Genomic DNA, 20483 nt, shown 5'->3' with positions numbered 1-20483 from the left:
ACATGGTTACAAGAAAACACTGATACTATAACTAAGGTAATAGAGGTTCTGCTAAAGGTCTGTCTCTCCGCATTTACAGAAGAGCACTAAAGACACTCCAAAGTTAACACAAAACCATGTACTTCCTAACAAAGTGACCATCCTGTTACCAGTTAAAACAGGATTACCTGGAACATAGCGACTGCTGTGGTACCACACTGGAATTACCCCATCACTACACCTAATGTTCAAGTGAAGTGACTCTCAAAGGCTGTGAGAGTCATCCTACCCCCACAGCTGATTACAAAACAAGATGCTAAGAAGCTGTGTTCTAGAGTATTAGGCTCCAGCTCCTCAGAATTCACTTTCCTTTATATTCATGGATAGGCAATATAGAAAAAGAACAGCAACTTCAAGAATATTCAGTAAAGAAAATAATCACTCAAACAAGCATCATAACTTACTTCCTCCTCCGCCCCAGACTCATTTATACTTAAAAATAAAGGAAAGAATGAGGGGAAACAACACTCACCCAGGGCAAAGAAGAGCTGTAAGCAAAACGTTTGTCTTCCACTTCTCGCCTTTAAATGCTGAGGGGAAAAAGTAAAAACAATTCCAAGTTGAGAACTTTTTCCAGCTGTTTCACAGTACAGCAGCAAGAAGCAGATTTGTCATCTGAGACATCAGCTCCAGTCTGAAGTTTGTATTAAGTCAAGCAATTCTGAATTTAACCTGCTGTGTCACATCAAACAAAAGTGTGTACTTACTCTTGTACATTCTAGCAGACACGTAACCAGCCGGAGTTCCCAGTAAAACCCACAACACAACGGCACATGTCATCAAAGCACCACGGTTGGCAGGAGAAAGAAAACCAAGGCAAGCTAGGACTAAAAAGACAACAAAATTTAGTCATTTGTGGACACATGTCAAAATTCCCCTGTAACACATACCACTGCACACGTTTATCCCCTTCACTACCAGATACTTAATTTAAGACTATGTGCATAAGCTCTCGTATATCCCCATCACTTGTCACTGTTTCATTTACAATAAAACACTATCTCCACCTGATGTTAAACACAGTTTCTTGTAGCCAAAAGACTGAAAAATAAAATGCCACACAGAGATGAACAGTGAACCTGAACCAAATTTCATCTTGAAATGTCTGCTTCCAAAATCTAGTCCTCCTGTAAACATCCATGCTCAATACTGCGCATGCCAAGTAACATGAGAAGTTTAGTATGTAGCATAAAGGACATAGGAGAACAGGAGGTCCGGAGAAGCCAAAAACTTTGACAGAGCTAAGGTTTTTTTTTTGTTGTTGGGAGAGGAAGTTGTTGGGGTTTTTTTGGTGGTGTTTTCTTTTGGGTGAAGAGGGGTTTGTTTTTGTTTAAGGCAGAAGTAAGTGTGAAGATAGAAGAACTTAGTATGGAGTCACTTGCTTGAAATTCCACAAAAGGCTCTCCACCACCATGATGGGCAATACTTTACTCAAGAACATGCTGTCTTGAATATAAGCCTTTTTACTAAAAAAAGGCTGCCTGTGTCTGAACTAATTGTAGATGCCAGCCCAAAGGCATCCTCAGAAAATGAGTTTGTCAGTGATCTCTAGTGGGAAGTTTTGTTTTCAAACAGAAAAAGGATTCCACACCCCCCACATCCCAATTTCTGTCTATGCTACACTGGTAGCACAGCAAACTATCACAGTTAAGTACATCACAAAGAGTTGTGATCAACAAGCCCATCAAGAAAATGCTGTTAATCTTATAGCATCGCACAATGAATAGAAGAAAAGCAGCTCCTCTATGACAGACCAAAACACCTGAATAAAACCTGGAGAGCAGAATTTGAAAAAAATCTTCTTTTGTAATAAGTATCAGTATAGTTCCTAATTCTACTGTACAGAAAGAAAAGGAATGGCCATATACTTTATAGATAACACATAACAAAACACCAACTCGTGACAGGTTACATCACATGTATGTATAGCTATTTATGGTAGGTTCTCATATTATCTCAATGTTGCGTCAGTATCATTTCATTGGCATGCATTCTTGCTGTTTTTTCTGCATGGCTGCAGGCTGTTGTGTCAAATGTACTAGAAAGTGTTCCGAGAATATTAAAGCTTTGATAACATGTCTTTGAACTTGCATTACTGGATCCTTGGATAATTTACACCATGAGAAAGTGGTTTTGTTTTTTTAAAGAGAAACTTGTAACAAGGAGGCTTCATTTCTGCAATCATAAAGAATCTGAATTAACCCAGATACCACAATGTTCTGAACGACACCACTTACAACAGCGTTACTGAAGCTATCTAGATTATTGTTATGAAACAGCATTGATATTTTATTTTACTAAAGGAAAGACTTAATTTCCATACAAGGCTTCTACCGTTTGTTTCATATATTGCATCTTTCTTACACTATTACACTACATACACACCACTTTAATAGAAGTTACTTACATAAAGTAATAAATGTCATAATGAAAATTTGCGTTCCTTGGCCCAAAAAGACAGACAGTAACATTCCCTTCCTTGGAGGTCTAAACACATCTCCATGAACCAGCTTCCAGCCAAATTCCTCTTGGGCATCTTCCTGTATAAAATCAACAATGTCTTTAGCAAAGATACATAATGCAGTAGTGAATTAACACAAACAAGATGCAAAATATATATTTAAAGTTTGATTAACTTCCAGTTTAAATCCAAAGACAGACTAATTGCATGTGATTCATCAGTCATTGATTTTACAACCCCCTAATGGTTCAGTGAAAGAAAAAGGCAGGATTTATAAGAAAATCTTCATCTCAAAGCAAGAAAAAAAAAAGTAATTAGCCAAGCCATATAACATCATTCTAAATTTAAAACTAAACCAAAGCATTCCATTTAATTTAACTTGGATTATAGCTTTTTAATCTAGTTCAAGCATTTATCTTTTTTTGCTTCCATTACAAATCACATCAGTCTCAATGACAATATTGTAAAAGAATTAAATGTTTCATGTACTCCAGAAGAAAGTCTGCTCCCTAGAATCACCGGGGCAAGTACCAATGCTCTTTGTCCCACTGCCAGAGGCAAACGGATGGATGGCATGGCAGGGGTGGGGACGATCTTAAGGAACCACTGCTGAAGAGTAAAACTTTTCAATGAAGTCACTAAAACAAACACCTTCCCTCACAAAAAAAACCCAAACACACATGACCACAAATAACCAGCCCCTCAAGACGACGACTATTCCTCATAAAGTTAAAAGCTACAGGTTCATTCAACCTAGGAGTACTGAGTTTAGTTCAATGGACTGCTTATCACTAGAATTACAGCACACAAAAAGTAGCGTAAGAAAGAATACAGACCAAACTGGCTAATGACATAGACCACGCAACAGATTATGTAATATTTTTTTTCCTGGAAGATTATCTTTGCCTTCCCTATACTGATACCTCTGCTTGCATTTACTGGCTACTAATTACTCTCAGAAGTCTGATACACTAACACAAAAAAAAAAAAGTATTAAACACAAGATAACACTTCGATTAAAAAAAACAAATGAAAACTATGCCTGCAAAGAAGACAATACCAGGTATCTAGGTATAATTCCAACACAGTCAGTGCCCTTCCACCAAAGAAAGGTGTGTTTGGTTAAAGAACCATAAAGACCACACTTTCCTGTAAATCTGAACTTGAATTGGGATGATGATGAGAAAGTTGTTGAGGTAAGACAGAAGCCTTTTCCCAGGGAGTTGTAAGCAGAGAATGAAAGAATTTAAAAGGTAACCATCTAAAGCAAATCTGTTTTCAAAATGGTGAACACTAAGCAGAAATAAATGCTTAGGACTTTAGCGCCTGACAGAACAAGGAAAATGTACAAATTTGGAATGGCTGGTATTAGATCTCTTACCAACACCTAATCTGGCAAACGCACTCAAGAGACCCTTTGGTTCCAATACAAACTTTAAAACATATAGCTACACGGTAAATATCTTGTTTTAAGAAAAAGAAAGCAAGCTTGGCAGATTGGGACCACTGATTTATCTTGTATGGGCCTATGGGCCAAAGTGTTCATCTCAAAGCTCGACTTTTAATAAAACTCTTCCATTACAGGTCAATTAGCTATGAGTCAGTATTTCCCACACTTTTATTTACAGAATTCAGCAGTATTTTATATTGCTAACCTTTACCGTTCAAAGATAAGGATAAGAATTGTACAACTAATGCAAGAAGGAAGCTATATTTCATAGTTACAAAAAAAAATCTGAGGAAAATCTAAAAAGATACTTTTGAATCTTCGCCAATACGCTAAAAATTACTCTAGATTTTAAAAAAGGTGCAGTAATTCTCACCTTATCCATTAATTTAGCACAGTTCTCAAGATATTCTAACAAAGATTTAAGTCCCCTACACTCAGGGGTACAATCAAAGAGATTTAAAAAAAAGAGGACAAGAGTTTTACCTCTTTCTATTGAAAAGATATAATACCTCTTAAATTCAGTTATCTTTTCTTAGTCATAAGGCCCTAAAAGTAATCTAATCATTTCTAAACACTTCATTAATGTATGTCTCACTAAATCTACTTCACACCAAAAGCCAGTTGGTATTAGCCGAACGTTAAACGCACATACCAAGACTACCATCGCTGGCTTGCGCATTGATCTCTTTTCAATTAGAATCACCAGCATTTGATATGTGCGAGATACTAATTTGCTTCATTGCAGCTTCCTCAGCCCAGGTTTTCTTTTGCACAATCATTTCACAGCTTTTTTAATCAGCTCCTTGAACTGCAACAGATTTTTAAGTCTCTTACAACTGGCAAGAAAATAAAAACGTGTATGTTTTTGAAAGTCACACCTATCCCCGCTGTTATCCATAAAAACTAATCAATCTTCTACAAGTCTTGCTCTTTATCACATTAAGAATGACCAACTAATAAAGACAACACAGTATAAGATATTGAACATAATTTAATTGAGAGATCAAACAGGAGCTTCAGAAAAACAATCAGTTAAAGGATGTGGAAAAATTCTTCCACTTTAATTACTGTATGGATTTGCACTAACAAAAGACATTAAATATCAAAAACACAAAGAAGAATAAAAGTATTTTCAGATGGTTTAGTTTCAATATTAAACATTTTTGTGCACTTTAAAGTATTTCTTTACCCAGACAGACGGCAACAACAGTGAAAATTCAAACCTTTGCAGTATCTGACATTATTTCTCATGTTTGGCTTACAGATACCACTTTTACCAACAAGGAGGAGTAATTTTTACTCAGCCTTTCACTCACAGTCAACTGGTCAAGTCACTTTAACTCACAGTTATATTCTCTTCTGCCAAGGCAACAAGCCACCATAGGGACCTGCCCCTTTCCCATTTTAAGGGGTACATATTTCAAAAGAACTTGCAACAGGTTCAGTTGGATGGCAACAAGCTTCAGTCACTGCATTAAGTCAGACAAACCAGGCTCAGTATTACACAGTGATCCCCAGGAGAATTGTATTAAAAAAAAAAAAACCCAAACAAAAAAACATTTACACACAGAGCCAGTAGTTCTAACAGTTGCGTTACACCTGAACTGCAATATCACTGTCTCCAGTTAGGAGACAAAGTATGTGCTTCCACCACACTTTCTAGCCTCAGACAAAAGGCAACATTAATTTTTATTAGCCTACGTTAATCTGAATCTCTCCCATAACGTTTTGCAAGGCAACTACTGATTCTGACACTAAGTTCACTCCATTATTAGCCGTTGGTTTTTTTTTTTTTGTCCTTTTCACACTAGTTGCCCAATACAACTTTTTTAAAAAATACGTTGCTTTATGAAGTTGCATAGCATCATATTTCTCATGAAATTTAGACCACAAACTTTTCAAACTTCAAGTCACGTGCTAGCACACTCGCTTTGTGGACAACTATACTACCAACTACTATAAAGAAATACCACCTTGGAACTGCAAAAATTATAGCAACTGAGCTTCCTAATGCAGCTTCATTACAATGGGGACAACAGCTGGCTGTAGTAGTTTGAAAACAGTTATCAATAAAAATACCTGTTGTCTTCTCAAGTTTGGTTGCTCAGACTATAAAATGCGTCTTTACACAGAAAATACGCCAAAGTGGGTAGTGAAGTCTTTGCTTCTGTGCTACAAATGTCTCTGCAACACAAACAAGTGCAGGTCCTGTGCTAAGGCCACATAACATGACTTGAAACAGGGCTGCATTGACAAGGAATCTTGCATATAAACCCAGGTTGCCAGAGTCACAGAATCACTCAATGGCTGATGCTGGAAGGGACTTCTGGAGGTCATCTTGTCCAACCGCCATGCTCAAGCAGGGCCATCTAAAGCAGGTTACCCAGAACTGTGTCCAGATGGCTTCTAAGTACCTCCAAGGATAGAGATTCCATAGATAACACACCGGCTGCTTCGGTCAGTGTCATGCCACCAGCTACATGTCCAGACTGACTCCATAATGCAACCATAGGACTCGGGAGCAATGGCCACACCTTGAGGGTGACCAATGCCAGTACTCTTTTCAGTGTCTGCACTGTGTCTTGTGGCTGTTCGTATACTGTGGAAGTATCTATTAAAAAAAGGCTTTCCTTGGTTGAGACCTTGGAACAAGGGGACTTACATTTCAAATACGAGTTTGTTCACTGCCAAAAAGTTTCTGTGAATTACTCCACATAGTTCTAAAACCTGAAGTCTGTCTTGCGTATTCACAAGCTCATCAAATGACACTAGAAAAGTAAGACTGTCACATCTGGCCATGTATTCATGCTGTTAGAAAAGAAGAAATAGCAATAAAGCTATTTTGAACCCCCGGATATATTAGCATGTATCAAATTCTTGATAATTATACATCTCTTTAGATTGTATCCAAAACTTATTGATAGATACTACTATCGCCAGAAAAACATGCTCATGTAAAAGCTGTAAATCTTACTCACAGAAGAATCAATCTGGTTGTATCTTGCAATGTCTTTATGAAGAGTCCTCAGAATGATCATAGCCACCATGCCAGATAAGAAGAGAACAATTACGAGGGAATTCATTATACTGTAGATAAAGAAAAAGTCAGTATTTCAGTCCACTTATTCAGATGTCAGGACATGCACTCCAATTCATACCACACGGACAGTTCAAGTCTGAGGAATAGCCTTAGATATTCAGACTTAAGTCGTTCAGACCTTTTAGTATTTTCCCACGCAGAGAAGATAAACTTGGTTTTGTACCCTTATGATTTCTTAGGAGACAGAAGTGAGAAGAATAGCATTTTATGCTATATTTTTAATTCTCAAGGCAGTTACATATTGCTTTTCTTTATTTCCCTCATACAGCTCAGAAGTAATTTCCCTAGTGAAACAGCTACAGCTCTTAAAGCAGACTTTGTCAAGTAGATTTCATATCTATCAACAAATCTACATCATGCCATTCAGTATTTTGTAGACATATTTAGTCAGATTAGCCTTTTCAAACACCATATATTGTAAAACATTAACATTTCAACATAGATTACATACATACTTGATATCATTTGCATGGTACAAATAAGTAAGAGCTTTTCACATGCATCTTACTCATAAAAAAAGCCCTTTTTACTCTAAGCAGCTCCCGAGTACGAAACAAGCAGTACACATATGTACCTCTCAGTTGGCAGTTAGAGAAAACCAGACAGTAACAATAAGAGCACTGCAGAGCATAACGTCTCAAAAGTTCTACCGAATGGAGATGATAAAGTAAAACGATGGAAGCTGCTTTCCTTTTGGACGCAAATAGTGCATTCCTTTGCTGAAATGCAATACTACAGTTGCTCCCAAGAGATGGAAGACTGATAAAAGCTACTTCACATATGAAAACATGAAAGTTTTCTTGCCTGAAAACTAACAGACTTTGTTCTACCACAACAGAAGTTATATATCCCTAGAAGCACAAATAAGTCTTTGTGCTCCCCTGTGAAGTTATTCACTGTATAAATGCAAATCTTACCTAAACCACTGTATGTTTGTATGTGGCATGGACTCCAAAATGTAGTCCCATCTGGAAGCCCACTTAATATTATTCTTTTCCTACAAAGAAATTAAATAGCAATTAATAGAAACAAGTACAAGTGTGTTACAGTCTCCGAGAAAGAACAAGCCTATCAAATGTCTTCCACAAACCTTCCATTCAGCATTGATATCAAAGTTTGGTATCAACCCTGGGTGTTAGACCTCCCTCTTGCACCAACTCATCTCCTAAACTCTCAAAGAATATCTTGTTTATTGATATCTCCTATTCTCATTTCCATGACTCAGTATGTAACTGCCTGCAGCTCCCAAATGCACACCGAAAAACAATCACACCATCACTAAAGATACTCCCAGCGTAGCACACCAATCTTGAAACTTCAGCTTCGTTAAACCTACTCTATGAATACATTTCTAGCTTCCCCTGGAATTTTTCTCACTCATCATCTTTAATGTATTTAGCACAGGCTTCCTCACATAATGCTGTCTCATACAGACTCTTTTCCATTCTGATTCCTGACAGACAACTTTCATTTTCAGATATCCCTGTAAAGGATTTAAGAAGGTGAAAGCTGCTGAATGATTCTTTCTTCAAAAGATGCTTCCATTCTCGTCCATCTCCTTCTCCAAACGCTTCATATGAGAGCTGTACAAGTGATGATTTTTTCTGACCCCCAAGCCCTGTCCTCTACACCTTGTCTCATGGGATGTACATCTGCTACCAAATTCTGTCTCCTGACTGCCATGAAGTTCTGCTGAACTTCTTCATTTATTCACCAGGTGTTAAGTTTGCACAGTTAATTTTCAAAATTCAGACTATGTCTCCAGCCTAGAATTTTTACGTTCCAATTCATGTTATGGATCAAGACCATGTAACAATGAAGAACTGCACCAATACAACAAAGTGGCTAAAACTGCCCAAAGTTGCTCTTTATCAGCACAATCAGTAGTTCACATCTAGCTGGGACAGTTTCAGAAGTGCGGTTCTGAAGTTTGTTACTTGAGTACCAAACTGCTCACATGCTTACAGTTTTGTACACCTTTGTACTAAACATTAAAGGCACAAACTGGCATACTTTCCACATACATAGAGTAAATACCTTGCCCATTTCAATAATTAAAGCAGACACCACAGCCTTCTCATCAAAAGTCAGTTGCCTTATTAGAAAGGACCACAAAACAGTTATGCATTTTACTGATTTATGTATTCAGGCTCATTGAAACTAGTGTTCTCCTATTTAAAAATACTTTTCACCGATAAATACTACCCCCCTTTTAAGTTACTTTGAAACTACTAATAAAAACGAAAACATACTGATATTATTTCAAATCAAGGCTAACTGATAACAGAGAAAATCAGCAGTTTTGAAGTGCCTGGTGACTGAGACGTGTCGAGTGCCATCTGCTGGGAGCACCCGAGCCCACAGCAGCTAAGCCTCACCTGCTCCACACCCGAGAAAAAGTGAGTAGGTAGCCCAAATGTGTAACACAGTGTGAATAGCTGGACAAAGTTCACATTGCAATCCTAAATTGCAAATTATTATCAAGATTTAAACACAAATGTTAATAGACAGAGGCTCATTCATGTAGTAAAATTAGAGAGTCTAAGGAAGACTGGGTGTCTCAAGGGAAAAGTAACAGGATATAGAGCCTTGCACCTCAAGGTCATTGGTTCAAATCAAATTCAATTTGGTAGAATGAAATCTGTTACCATATGTCGGCTGCTTGACTGCCTATACAAAATAGGCTGGTGGTCTCAAGCCAAATCTTCTAAGATTGGTGTCTTACATCAGAAAAACAACCATGCTTTCGGGACAGACTGGAATCAAGGTTTGAAGCAGCTTGAATCAAATTATTTTCACCCCCAAGGGAGGCTCACTTCCTGTGCTGGGGTAAAGCCCCCATTGCAAGAAAGCCCAACTTCCTCCTGTTAAGTCATAACAGGCTGAATAAAGCACTACAGTTTTTAACTCTAAGAGATAAATGGCCACCTACTAAAAAAAGAAAAAAAAAAGCTAGTGAATAAAAGCAATGCAAAATGATACTAAAACTTGCAACTGCACTAGAAAAAAAAAAGGCTTTACAAGATGCTAAAACCAACATTTAACACAAAAGTGTCTCCAAATACAATATAAACATTTCTTCAACACAAGACTCGCAGTACCCTGGCTGAACTCTGGAAACACAGAGCACACCTCAAGGAAGACAACTCTTGTAGTTATTCAATCTACTACCTTTCTATTAACTAATAAAACAGGGACAAAAAAAGTCTTTATACATTCCAAGTGTCACAAACTACAGTAACAGAGCGACATATTTTGGGAAAACTACTTCACAAGACCATCCTTATGGAATTGACACTGCTTTAATCCAGTTACAGCTATCAGCAAATTATCCAGTTGTTTTGATTTCATTCTTTTGGGGAATTACATATTCATGTAACAGATTCAATACTTACTTCAAATGTCACAGAGTAAGTGTAGATCAAATTCAGTTTATTGGTAAATTCTCCAGGAATCTCCATAGGTGGACCGTCACAACTTAAGTTGTTCTCATCTGTATGTTTGTAGCTAAGGGGATTAAAAAAAAAAGTTTAAAAAAATTGCACATGCTCTACAAGATTAATTTTCACAAATTCTTTTATAAGGTAATTAAAAAGGTCAAAGATCTTAAAATATATTTCATTAATACTTATGTTTGTAGCTAGATATAATGAGAAAAATAAAATTATGTATATAATTAGGTATCATTATTCAGAATTTCTGTAACAGCCTTAAAGCCACAACAGAACTAGACACTAGTTCTCACAAGCATTTGTAGTGAAAGCTAAAAACTCCACAGAAGGCACCCTAGGGATTCAGATCTTGGATCACTATCTTACATTCAGTTAATATCTGTTCACACTTCTAGGCATTTGAGAACACCACAGGTAAAGCTGTTTGTTTGTTGTTTAAAGCATGTGGGAGACAAACCACAGACCACTAAAGGTCATGAGATGTGGTTTCACCCTACCCGCTTTTCTGCCGTTATCGGAATGAAATTCTAGTCCAAAGCCAAAATGCTGCTTGGTTAAACCAGGTTGTGAAGTCTGGAGATCTTTGTGAGACTGTGAGTTTTACTTTTTTACTATTATTTTTTTACACTGGGACAAAAGAAATGACTGTGGGAACCTTTCCATTTTCCATTCCTATACATGTGGTCTACTTCACCTCTGGTCAGTCTTGTGCACTCTGAAAAATACAGAGCAACTCAGAACAATATTTTACAATCTAAAGTTCAAATATGCAAACGATTCTCTGCAGTACCTTAGAAAGACTGCAGCTATAGAAGCACAAAGTCAAAAATACCTTAAGGTTTGCTTGAATTCACTCCTGTGAACCTCTTCTAACACTGGAAAATAGCTTCCCTCTCATACCCTCTTGGGTAAGTTTTATTTACCCAATTTAGATAAACAATTCTACCTCACATGCGTTATTATATGTCAACAACTAAGTCAAGCTGCAAGATAAAAACTTTCATGAAAGGCCTAGGGTGCCCCAACCAGAAATACTCCCCATCAGATGACCTTCAAGGTTGAAGCAAAAAACCAAGCAAAACACCAGATCAAAGAATGACAAAGTTGAGGTTATGTGCAACCTCACTCTGCCCCCTCGTGGTCTGCACTACTGGTGAAAAGACAAATTCTCATTTTTCAACCACTTCAGATGCAACTGATGAAGTGTTAATCAAAAATGGAGAAGGCTGGTAGAATCTTCTTGTCACCATCTCAGAACAGATGTAAATGGAAGGCATAAACTTGCATAGCAAGTATAATTCACTAAAAACACATTATACCACTGCAGCAGAAAAAACAAGTATACCCAAGCCACATTGAACCATACAGGTCTGTATGACTTGAGAAACTCTGCTAGCATAATTTAAGAAAGTACTTAACCTCTGTAGAAAAGAGGGAAGAGTTTAGCTAAAAAAAGGTAACATTGATTTTATAAACAGACTGCACTATTCAAATATTGGTGTGAACTTTTATGAACAGACTGACAAGAGGACAAAGTAATCGCTTCAGTCTTTTTCTGACCTCTGAATTGTTGCATTTTGTCTTATCAACACAGAAACTAAGAAGCTACAGTTTAAGAAAATATGTTAAGTCTCCTTCGGCAATTAGTCGTCTTCTGGTGTTCTGAATACCAGTATTAACTTGGTATTTCACCTATACCTCAGTATCCAAACTAAACAGGAAAAAGTACACCTGTACAAACACTGTACGTTCATACAAGGTACATCTGGGAGGCACTGCAGCAACAAGAGCAATGACATCGGAAACTGCCACTCAGTTAATGGATGTTTCTCAGTGTATCTGAAAACATGTCTTTTAAAAGAAAATAGCGGACACTGAGATGTAAATCAATAAAGCCATAAAAAAGCTTCTGCTGTTTGTGTCAGGTTCTAAGTATCTGCATAAGCAGTTCTTCCATCAGGAGGAACTTCAGGGAACATTTTAAAAGCAAAGTTAAATGACAGGTACAGTCATGGAACTGCTCTTTGTAGATAAAGCTTTCAGTATACTGGTTCATGGCCAGAACTGCATCAGAAGACAGAATAACCAGTTCCTCAGAACTTACTGACACCAAGTACCATTTCTAAGTTTGCAACTCCTGCTAGGACTCCCCAGTACTAGAACTTGCTGCTTTAATGCACAATTACCTTTGCGGTCTCAGTCTTGCCATCACCAGTCTTGCACCAGGCCAGTTTTCATCCTTCCCACTATGGTACATGATTGTTATGTCAACGTGGTTGAAGAGGTAGAAAGTGTTCTTCTTGTTAAACTCTGACTACAAAAGATCATCAAGAGCTTGACAAACTTCTCCAACAGGAGAGGGCGCAAGCAGTCAAGAACCTTAAAATGAGACCACTGTCCAATGAAGGAGCAAGAAGGAAGGGGAAATATTTCAACATTCACTTTTTTAATATAGCTGTTTAAATATTTATATACTTTTATATATATTACATTGTATTACATAAATACAAACCCACATAAAGTATCACATTTGTGTCGCTAGTAAAATTTAAATGTATTTGACACCATTTTTATATTTACCTCAAAAAACTGCCAAAACAAGTTCAAAGATGCTATTTATTCAAGGTACAAGTAATTCAGATTCACCATTTCTTCCTGCCCCCACAGTCTTCCTGGTAGACACTCCAGCTACCAAAGCTCACAAACCACGTTCTGCTTCAAATAACTACCTTTCACCTTCAGTAGCTATTCTGCTTTGTCATCCCCACCCTTTCAGAGCTTGAAATCATGAAGAACTGTATAAAGCTCAGATGCCACCAGCATCAATTAAGTTACCTTGGACTTTCTTTTCTCCTCAACACTGTCATTGTTTAAAAACCCTTAACTTGAATTTGAATTAGGGGACCAGGATGACAGACCACTAACTGAGGTTCATTTATTACGTATATTAAATGCTTTCCAATTGCCATACAATTTCCACCCCTTGCCCCCTTCCAGCAAAATATGAAGGTGTCTGGCATTAAATTTATCTGGATTCCTCTTCTTTCATTATGACCAAGATTCCCATCAGGAGAAGACTAGAATCATACCCATGTCATACTATAACCCCATCTTTAGGTACCCATTTCCTCCACTTCCAAAGTAGCAGTTGAAGCGATAATACAGCTCAGCAGCTGCATAAATGCAAGGATTAAGTGTAGCTGTGCCATTGCATCACAACAACCCCTTTCCTGCCCCCAATTTTAAAGAGATAATTACGTCTGCTAGAATAGGTATTTGGATATACTTCTAAAAGAGGATGACATTCCCCAATTCAGACCAGAGATTACAGTCACATCAATGGTGCTACATTCTTATTTGCCCATGTAACAATCATCCCTCTAGCCCTACACCACGTAACATTCTCAATACAACTAGATTCACAGACTAAAATTTACACTGGGTATGACAGCTACACTGGCAGAGCATCCAGACCACAGTTAGCACAGACAATTTGCACAGCACTTCATGGATACACAGTATAGGCTCCCCAAATACTCACTAGGAAATTCAACCATTGATGCTTATGTACAGAGGCCTCCCCGTAAAAAGAAAAAAAAAAAAACAAACACCAAAAAAACAAACCAAAAGCCACAACTTTTCATCCAAGTTGCTGACTTTGCTACAACCATTTTCTGTGTACAAAGTAGCTTCCACACAACATACACCGGTATCAATTTAACAGAAGAACCACCTCACATACAAAGCAATAAAGCTGAACACCTAACTGTAACAGGTTATTCATAGACCATTTTCAATAGTCTAGGGAGGCTGAGGAGTAACCAAGTTGGAAGGCGACTGCAGACAGAGAAAAATGAACATGCATGATAGATGCATCACTTCCAAGAAGCATCAGACCTGCTGAATACAAATAAATTGACTGCACCGCATACCAGCAGTAAGTCATGTGGCAAAGCAGAGCCATAGTAGACAGCTCCCTCCTCACAGAGAGGAGTGTGGTCCCTCACCCCAGGAGAGATAAAACTGCACCACTATTATCTGTAACTGTACTAGTTCACCATGGAACTCCCAGGATGACTGACACATTTCAAATTCTTGTCAATACAATTCTTTCCCTGTCACAGCTGTGTTTGTTATCTTCCAGCCATCTGGGAAAACCCTGACACATTTCACTTGTAAACTGTGCTAGACATAACTTCTGCAACTAGAACACAGTGCTCATTTCAAGGTCTTCACTAGAAAGCTTCTATTTGAAATGGATAAAAGAAGGTCTGGCGCACAAACATGACACGGACAAAGAATGAGTAGGTACAGGGATGGATACACACGAAATTTCAGAACAAAACCTTCATTTTCTAAGGCTTTTAAACACCAATACAGTTGTTTTATAGCTTTATCTATATTAGTCAAAAGATCTGTATGAACATTTTTTCGGACAATTTTATCAGTGAGTTACTGCATACAGAAGCAGCATTCAGCTTTGTCAATGTCCGTGTTCTGAACATTAGCCACGTTTACAAGATAATCTATTTTTTCCTCAGGAAAAGAAAGCTTAAAAATAAAACTGTAAATGAAATTGCATCTGCTATACTAATAAAAAAAGTTCCACCACTTACATTTATAACACAAGCATCTTTAACTCTACCATCTGGAGTAACAAAACATCCTATTGGAAATCCTGGATTACAGTACTTTTGTCCATCTTCCACATCATAGCACCACGTTACAGGCATGTTATCGATAATCCTAGACAGAAATCATCAAAGAACACATCCTCAGAAAGGGATGCACCTTATTTCACATTGACATTTAACATTTATGTAATGTACAGCTTTCAGAAGTGCCCATAAGATGCATAATAGAGGACTACTATTACATAGAAGGAAGAAAACAACCACTTAGAACACAGATAACGTAAAAAAAACCCAAAAACCCCATACAGTAAAAAACCCTCCCAACCTCAAGCACACATCTCAGCTTACCAGTGATGCTGATAATTCAACTGCATTCCTTTCTTCAAAAAAGCCAGTTTGCTTTTATCAGCACTGTTTCCTGGGTCATATGATCTTGTACAAACCTTCTTGCATGTTTCTTGCTTTTTAAAAGTGAACTGTTACAAAAGCATACAAAAAGAGTAATTCCAGTTTTGCTTCAAAAATCTTTTAGGCACTTTTTCTTTTTAGGCAACACTGACTTTTTTAAGATACTTCACTTCCTTGCTATACAAGTTTCTAAAGCCAGAATTCCCCACACAATAGCTTTAACTCAAGTGTCAAGATTTATGTGTATCCAGCACCAGCAACCCCCTTTCACATTGCTAAATCTCTTCAGTAGCCCAGATAAATATCCTACAGATAAACCTTGAGAACTGAAAGCTGAAAATCAGTAGAAAAGGTATTGCTTTTTTCTTTTGCCGTTTGCTTTATTTTGGTAGTTTTATCATCTGCTAAACCTGACCTAACTACATCCTTTTTGAATGTTTCATGTTAATTTTAGCTGCATTTCTCCACAACAACGAAGTTATTAGACAAGGCTACCAAAAACGCAACAAGCCACAGAGCATCTGAGCTTCAAGTGTAGACACCACCTAACACAAACATGCTCATATTTGTCTATCAAATTTCTATTCTAACCCAGTTAGAATTTATCCGTTATTGAGCTAACATACTTAAAACGTAACTGAAAACTCTATCAATATCCAGGCTTAAGTGCTAACCAATAACAGTGTTTTCTAATTACTGTGGTGTGCAGCCATTTAAAACAAGTAATTGTTGTAATACTTAATCTACTCAATGGGTATCCAGCCCAAATGACCCATCATGCTACATATTTAAAAGCTTCTCGTGGCCAGTAGTCCTAAGACTTAAAATTACTTTAGCTCAGACAGTCAAAGAAAAAGAAACTTCTAGGAGCAGTTTACACAAGGGAGGAGGCATCACCTCCTTCACAGTGCTATGAAAAGATGTGACTAGGTCACTAATGACTGAGCAGCAGTAGACTCAAAAACTTTGATGGCTCTTTTTCTCACAGGGATTTAGATTATCTAGCAACCCTCACGCACAGACAGCCCAGTTTTCAGTCTCACCAGCAAACCCCAGTCTGGAAACTGCACTTGAGCAGTATACATCTTTCAAGCATTAAAAGCCAGTGTTTGACCGTATCTCCTTTACTGCTAATAATCTTCCCAAGTTGATTGTACACCTTTTTAGAGATGCTGCATTTGGCCATTACTAACGCAGGGCAGGAGGCAGAACAACATTACATACCTAATCAAGTGACATGGATCAACAATGAAAAATCTGGTTTTAGACAACAAATGTTATGTGTGTACAAGCAGGGAAAAGCTGGAAGTGAGCTCCAACTTGCCTTCCCCTTCTCATTCTGGAAGTTGCCCAATAGCACAACCAAGTATATGAAAGTTCCTGAACCACCAGTTTACAGTCTCCAATATTACATTTTAAAAATTATTTCAGACCACCTAACACACTATACACCCAGCTGTTAAAGAACTGCTTAAGATACAGTTTCTGGACTTCTCTACCAGAGGAACAGGAAAGAAAAATAATTACTGGCTCACTTCCTAACTTCAATTAGCCACCTAAGATGCCTTTGGGGTGGGGCAGGGGTTGTTTTTATCACATAAACACTATAAAGCTTATATTATAAAAAATAATCACACAATTATCAAATCTTCAGCTATGTCTATGGATTACAAGCAACAAAATGACAGCTATCAAACTGAAACAGGATCAACTTCAAGGGATAAAAATAACCTTATATGGAGATGATGCTATTCTCTCCCCAAACAACACTTGTCCAAGATTTTCTGATGGTCTTTTCTCTTCCGTATCTTGACAGAAGTCAAAACTGGAAAAAAGTGGGAAATACCACCTTTAAATTTTGACATATAATGGCAAGTATCACCCTAAAATAATTTCTTAAGTTATATCATTAACACGGCAGCTTTCATGCTTCTTTTGGCAGGTCAGGCACCATTAGTAAAAATTTGAGTGTCTTTGCAAATGTTATGTAGAAATATCTAATATTCTATTTTTGTATCAATTTCAACCAAGGTATCACAGCTGAAGTATCTCTAACAAAATGCATGATGCTTAGTCCAAGCACTCTTTTCAAATGGCAATTTAAACAAACAATAGAATGTTTCATACTAGGAAAAAAGAGACTATGCTACAGACTGTCCATTTCTCTTGCAAAAAAGTTTCAGAAAAACACCACTACCCCTTTCTTAAAGGAGTCTTTACAAATAGTATTTACTGTGAAATATGTTCCAAAGGAGGGAAGTGCTTTTAATATTAATGTGCCACACTGACACCATTCAGCAATTCTTTTCAACTACATACAGTCTGAAACAGCTGAATATGGGAGAGAGAATGTAACCATTCTGGATCTTCTCTATTTAAACAGAGGTAGCAGTAGGTTATGAAAAAAAAAAAAAAATCACTTCTCTTCAGCGACTAAGTACTTTTTCCTCAATAAGTGGTCCTAAATTCATTTGCTTCCATAAAGTTTAATGCAAATACAGGCACTGTGGGCTTTTCAAGCTAGTTTCTGGTCTTGCTGCTACTGTTGCACTGCACAGGATAAGGCCTGTAACACCTGCAAGTTTCTCTTTTCTTTATGCCCAACAGCAAGACTACAAATCATGTTGTGTGTCATTGCTTCGTAAGCCTCTAAGTATCTGCAAAAACAGGTAATAGTTTTCACAGGCAAAAATCAAAATTAAAAAACCCCCAAGAATTAGATAGAGAGCTTTGGTGGAAAAAGGAAAAATAACAATGACTCTTCTTCCCATTCTAGTTGTCAGAAACAAGAAACACAAAGCTCCTGCCTTCCTGGATTTTACTAAGAGGAAGAACTCTCAAATGTTATCAGTCAACCCTAAATCTAGTACTCATGCCAAAAAAATACACCCATTAGAAACAGCAGCGGTCCTGTCTTTAACAGAGAATGGTCAGGAGGCACAGGTGTGGCCTTCATCTATTCCACCCACTTGTATTTCATTCCTGCTGCTGAGCACTTGATTTACTTTTCCACCCCTACACCCAAAAATATTGCTCAGGAGGAACACACGTACTGTATCAGGAGTTGCATCACCACACTGAGAACAGAAAAGAGGCTTTCCAAACACTTCTGGAAGTCTGTCATAATGTACTTACGCATCATACTCGTATGGCAGAACCGATTCAACCGAGTCCAGTCTGTTCACAAAGAGCTCGATTAGGGACTGAAAGAGGAAAGGCCAAGAGGAGAAAAAGTATGAAAACACAGACTTGCCAGACCAAACGTACGGCCGACACGACACGCATCGTTAGCTGGCGAGAGCTGTTGCAAGTTTCGGAGCTCACTACCCCACGGCGGAGTTCGCACAGACTTCTGACAGGCCCCGACCACCGCCGGGGCGCTGGGCCGCCCCGGGAGGCTGCAGCGAGGGACGAAGCACTGCCGGAGCACCCTCCCGGCGCTGACTGGAAAGTTCAGCGGGAAAAGGGGAGTTTTGCACCGTGAAAAAAAGACCGGGTGCACCAACGGAAAGGGAGCTGGCGGGAGCTGGCTTCCCGGAGCAACGGGGAGAACGGCCGGGGCCTGCTCGCAGCGGGGCGGAGGATATTCTGCGGTGCCCCCTCTCGCCGCGGAAGCCCCGCTCGAGATTCCCGCGGCGAGGGGAGGACCGCCCGTATCGGGCCCTCCCGTGAGGGCTCTCACCTTGCAGCCCTCGCTCTCGTCGCCCTCCTCACAAAAGCTGACGGGCGCCAAGCCGGGCAGGTAGAAGGCGGCGCAGAGGGGTGCCACCACCAGCAAAAGTCCGGCCGCCAGCAGCCTCATCTTCTAGTCTCAAGGGGCGAAGGCACCATGAGCCGAGGCTCCAGCCCCGACTGCCCCGGCCAGCGCCTTGCGAAGGCGGCCTCAGCCGAGGCGAAGGCCGGTAGCAGCGGCGTCACACTCGGGTTGGGGCCGCGGCGCCTGCGCAGTGAGGGGCTGAGGCGCTGGGCGCCATCTTGAGGCAGGGCACCCTGAGGCACGACCGCTGTTCTCACGGAGGCCGCCATTGGCTCCGGGACATTCGGGCGGGCTGCCACCTCCCTCTCGGGGGGGAGGTGGTTTCCCTTGTTCTTGCTTTCCACGCCCAGTTCCGTCCTTTTTACCGAAAGTCGCCTGTCGTGACTTGTAGCAGAACCTCTTTTCAGGTTTTAGCGCCGAGCATGGCAGAGGAAGACTTAAACTGGATTTTACCAGCTCAGAAAATAGGGGTGGAAATCCAAGATTTTGTATTGCAACCTTTATCTGCAACTTCTAAGAATTATATTGGATAATGTTGCGATGTCTGGTTCAGCAGCTTGTGATGTTTGTGCACCAGCTCATGGTGCCCTGTGGCTCCTCGCTACAATGCAGCCACAGTGGTGCCATGAACGGGATGCCAAGATTCAGGCTCACTTGTTCAAGTTGCAATGGCAGGAGCAGCACTCTGGGACAGCTGCAAAACCTGTCTGAGAAGGGGGGTAAGTACAAGTGACGGCTGCAAGCCGAGCTCTGTGCTACCATGGCAAGACAGATGCTCACTGCTGTCTAAGACATGGTGTGAAAGGCATGGCTGTCAATACCAGGCAGACAACACCTCCATCTGCCTCTCTGTATTTCCCATTTAGGCAAGCTGTTGCTTGGTTTGGTTTCCAACCCGTGACATTACATTTGCATTACCCCTGCAAAACCTCCATGTCCAACAATTTTACCCAACTCAACCATCACTAGAGAGTTGCCCTTACCATAGGACAGCACCAGGTAAAAGGAGAAAGAATAAAGGGTGCATAATAATTGCTTATCTTGTGTTCCTTTCAGATGAGCCTGGAAAAATTGAGCTGTGATTTCAGGCAGCTCCAGCTATGACTTATGGACCCCACCTTGTATTGCTAAACTGAAAGGGGCCACAAATGGATCCCAAACAGGTGATCTGGGAGAAGCACA

At 39.2% G+C, this 20483-nt stretch overlaps 1 protein-coding gene across 1 annotated transcript in view; it reads right to left on the bottom strand.

The window, feature by feature from the left end:
* Positions 1-19415, bottom strand: part of LOC104346440 (transmembrane 9 superfamily member 2-like) — a 32374-nt gene extending 12959 nt beyond the window's left edge. The window contains exons 1-12 of the mRNA XM_009951188.2: positions 19227-19415; positions 18680-18747; positions 17276-17369; positions 15485-15612; positions 15119-15248; positions 12689-12816; positions 10446-10557; positions 7968-8047; positions 6929-7037; positions 2447-2579; positions 747-866; positions 512-569 (exon numbers count right to left, since the gene is read on the bottom strand). Coding sequence (XP_009949490.1) covers positions 512-569; positions 747-866; positions 2447-2579; positions 6929-7037; positions 7968-8047; positions 10446-10557; positions 12689-12816; positions 15119-15248; positions 15485-15612; positions 17276-17369; positions 18680-18747; positions 19227-19346 — 1280 coding nt within the window. The 5' untranslated portion in view covers positions 19347-19415. The remainder of the gene's footprint in view (positions 1-511; positions 570-746; positions 867-2446; positions 2580-6928; positions 7038-7967; positions 8048-10445; positions 10558-12688; positions 12817-15118; positions 15249-15484; positions 15613-17275; positions 17370-18679; positions 18748-19226) is intronic.
* Positions 19416-20483: the final 1068 nt, after the last annotated feature.

This window comes from Leptosomus discolor, chromosome 9, assembly GCF_034619465.1.
Source record: "Leptosomus discolor isolate bLepDis1 chromosome 9, bLepDis1.hap2, whole genome shotgun sequence".
NCBI classification, from domain to species: Eukaryota; Metazoa; Chordata; class Aves; order Leptosomiformes; family Leptosomidae; genus Leptosomus; species Leptosomus discolor.
The sequence above is the reverse complement of the archived record's forward strand: the minus strand, read 5'-3'. Positions and strand labels throughout refer to the sequence as shown.